Source organism: Lactuca saligna, chromosome 8 (assembly GCF_052625555.1).
Source record: "Lactuca saligna cultivar CGN05327 chromosome 8, ASM5262555v1, whole genome shotgun sequence".
Lineage (NCBI taxonomy): Eukaryota > Viridiplantae > Streptophyta > Magnoliopsida > Asterales > Asteraceae > Lactuca > Lactuca saligna.
Genome location: NC_136424.1, coordinates 100,338,999 through 100,342,593, shown reverse-complemented (window position 1 = coordinate 100,342,593; position 3,595 = coordinate 100,338,999). Strand labels below are relative to the sequence as shown.

The following is a 3,595-nucleotide window of genomic DNA, read 5'->3' as shown; positions in this document are numbered from 1 at the left end:
AGTATTGTTCACTGATTGTTTTGTTGGTGATTTTACTGTCAGCAAAACATTTTGTATAATTGAAACTTACATGTGAGCTAAGAGGTTTCATAATCTGTACTATAATATATGTTTGGGTATGTGTGGAGTGCATGCATGTATATAATCATATTAGAAGCCGGTTCGACGACAAGTCGGGGCCTAGGGGCATTGCCCCTAGGTTCGGGGTTTCCAAAGGGGTAGCGCCCCTAGCGGGGTCCAAGGGGCTCATTACTTCCAGATTATGGTAAGTATGGTACATAGTGGAAAAATCAAATTCTTGATGGTAATTATGGTAAAACTGATTAAGATCGTCAGTTTTGAAAACCATTGATTTCGTCATAATTTCGGATACTCATGACTTGTTTCCAAAGGAACCCATGATGGACAACCCTAAAACAAAAGCCTACATATCGTTTTCTATATAAACGACTCTCATTTTAAGGAGAACAGATCTCCTTTTAGCTCTCGTTTTTCTTCATACGAACTTAGAATTCTCTAGCAATTTGGCTTACATTTTCTGTGCCTAGATTCGTAAGTGTCCCCTTAGGATTATCCTAGGTTGAATTTCTTATAACTCGGGCATAGGGTAGAAATATCAATTCAGAAAGTATTTGTTGGATTAGTGTCTAAGTCCATAACTATTTTGGTATGTACTTGACCCGATGGTGCATAGTCCTTTTGGGTTGCCTTCACCAAAGCAACTTGATATGATGAATTATGGAGAGAAATGATTAAATATGATTTATTAATATATTATGGGAATAATATATTAAAGGAGAAATCATATTGTTTAATTAATATTAGTCAAGAATTAATAAGAATTAAGTTTGTGACTAAAAGAGATTAATTAAACTTAAGGGACTGGAATTGTAATTATAAGATAATTGCAATTGGGCTATGGATTACCTTATATTATAGGGTTGGACGAATTCTATGGGGAAACCCATAAGAAATCATCCAAGGCTTTAAGGAAAGGAATCCATTGGCTGCTTAGGGCTTAAGCAGTCAGATTAGGGTTTCCTGGTTTAAATCCCTAATAGCCTACATGTATAAATAGCACCCTTAAGCCCCAAAAATGTGGTGAAGCTTCCTTCTAGGGTTTTGGATGATTTTTGGGCAGCCTCCTTCTCTTCTCTTCTTCATCATCTTACTCTTGGTGTTTGTGAACCATTAGAGGAGTGACATTTGTGACTCTAAGCTTTCTAAAGTCATTACAAGAAGGAATTGTGATTGTTATTGCTACATAACAATCAAGGTAATATCTTAAACCCATTATTATGCTAATGTCGATTATCATATGCTAGATGTAGGGTTTATAGTCTTGGATTAATTTCATGTACAATAGAGAAACCTAGATCCAAGCATTAGGGTTTGTATGAGCACATAGGATGTTCTTATGACTAAAACCCATCAGTATTTACACGATCTAAGGAGTATCCAGATCTCCGATATAACCCTACCTAAATTCTGACAACCGACATGATATTTTCTATTTCTAGAGATGGGTGAATCAACCCGTGAGATGACCATGAAGTTCGCAAAACTAGAGAAGTTTGAAGGCGTCGATTTCAGGCGGTGAAAGAAGAAGATGCACATCATACTTACTACTTTGAAAGCAGCATATGTGATGACTACTTCAAGACCACCTGATGTGAAGGAAGGTGTTGATGAGACACTTGAAGAGACCAGGAAGAGGCAAAAGTGGGACAACGATGACTACATCTTGAGCGGTATGTCTAATGCTCTATTTGATATCCATGGTGATGCTTTAACTACTACGAAATTGTGGGACACCCTTGAATTAAAATACATCACTAAGGACACTTCTAGCAAGAATTTTTTGGTTAGTGACTTTAATAACTTTAAGATGGTTGATTCAAGTTTTGTTACTGAACAATACAATAAATGCCTTGGTATTCATGGTCAATTTAAACTGCACAATATGAAAATGGAAGAATCTACTGATGTGTCAAGTGTAATTGACAAACTTTCACCATCACAGAAGGATTTCAAACATCACCTAAAACATCAAAAGGAGGAATTACCATTTATTCAAGTTTCTAGTCATATTCATATTGAAGAATCTTTTCGTGCGAAGGAAAATGACAATATAATAAAACCAAAGGGAAAGTTGATGTGACATCCCCATTTTTAGGCCAGAAAAGACCGATTTTTTTGTACTTTATAAAAAATCAGAGTATCGCTTTTAATAAAAAAATGTTACGGAATTTGTTCCCAGTAAAACATGATAAATATGTTATCAAAGCATTTCCGAAGAAAAGTATTTTTTTTATTCATTTTAAAGCATTTGGGATGTCATTGTCAATACAGAAACATAAGCATAAACATAACTTACATTCATTATCACTAGTGATTTATATCTCCTTAATCTCTCAGTGTAAAGTGACTTCATATCAACACCTGTGATATAAATATATCGAGTGGGTCAGGTTGGGAAACCTGGTGAGTACATAGGGTTTTCAACCCATAATAATATAGTTAATTTGTTTCTTCATATAATACATGTCAAACAATTAACCCGATTGCCCATCCCCATTTTCTTCATTTAATATTCCCTAAAGAATTACCATCTCCTGTATCGTATTTACCTCTCATCTCTTTACATCACATTTCCTTATATGTTCGTTCCTAAGGACTTTTCCTAAGGATCATTGCCTACATCACATAAACAGTAATGATTCGGGGATTACCCCCTCGATACACGCCTAGTAAGGGTTGGAGTATCATCGCATGAATACGTAGTTACAAATTCGTCTGAACTCGTAATTCATAGTAAGAGTTAGAGTATCATCACATGAATATGTAGTTACAACATCGCCTGAACTTGTAATTCATCACCTACAGGTTATGAGCCTGCTGGTGTTTCCACGCGGTTGTCTAGAATAGTCTGTGGTCGCCATCTATACTCTGGTAGATGACTACATCTCCACATTGTCGGACAAGGTTATGGTATCTTTCATCCTACATCACCGATTCCTCATCACCTATCTATCCTCACCTAATTATCATCACCTATATCTCATCATTTTATTTCATTACACACCAACTATTTCATCTACCCATGTTTTATCCCAACATATTTGTAAATATAAAATAAATATACAGTTTGAATCATTTAAAACATATATAAAATCATTCATCCAACATAGATAGAAAGTATTCAGATAATATGCACACATAACATGTAATTTATATAAAATATTTCTTATCTATGTGTAAGATGAAAGGGACTATGCACTCACCTGGTTAGGTGGTGACTTTGTACTCGGACAGCGCTTCGTTATCTCAAAACAATTTCCTTCGAACAAAATCTAGTATCATTACCATTAGAGTTTAGTCTATTATTCACCGAGACTAATTAATAGTCTAGATATTATTACTATTATATAAGCGTTAAACAATACTTATATAACCCATCATAATAGCCCTAGTATTTATTATAAGGTCATAATAACATTATTATATTGAATCATAAGCTATACTAAAGATAGGTTAGGGTAGCTCACTTACAGCGAGTTTTTCACAAAACCGGGAACCGCTGGAGCAGCGTTCC

At 35.0% G+C, this 3,595-nt stretch overlaps 1 protein-coding gene across 1 annotated transcript; it reads left to right on the top strand.

Annotated features, from left to right (window-relative positions):
* The first annotated feature begins 1,609 nt into the window (after window positions 1-1,609).
* On the top strand, window positions 1,610-2,161 carry LOC145009946 (uncharacterized). Its single transcript, XM_078968557.1, has one exon. It carries the CDS (start codon window positions 1,610-1,612, stop codon window positions 2,159-2,161), a length of 552 nt encoding a protein of 183 aa, XP_078824683.1.
* Window positions 2,162-3,595: the final 1,434 nt, after the last annotated feature.

Excerpts from the sequence above, each read along its gene's own strand:
- LOC145009946 (XM_078968557.1), top strand. The coding sequence starts at position 1,610 with ATGCACATCATACTTACTACTTTGAAAGCAGCATATGTGATGACTACT.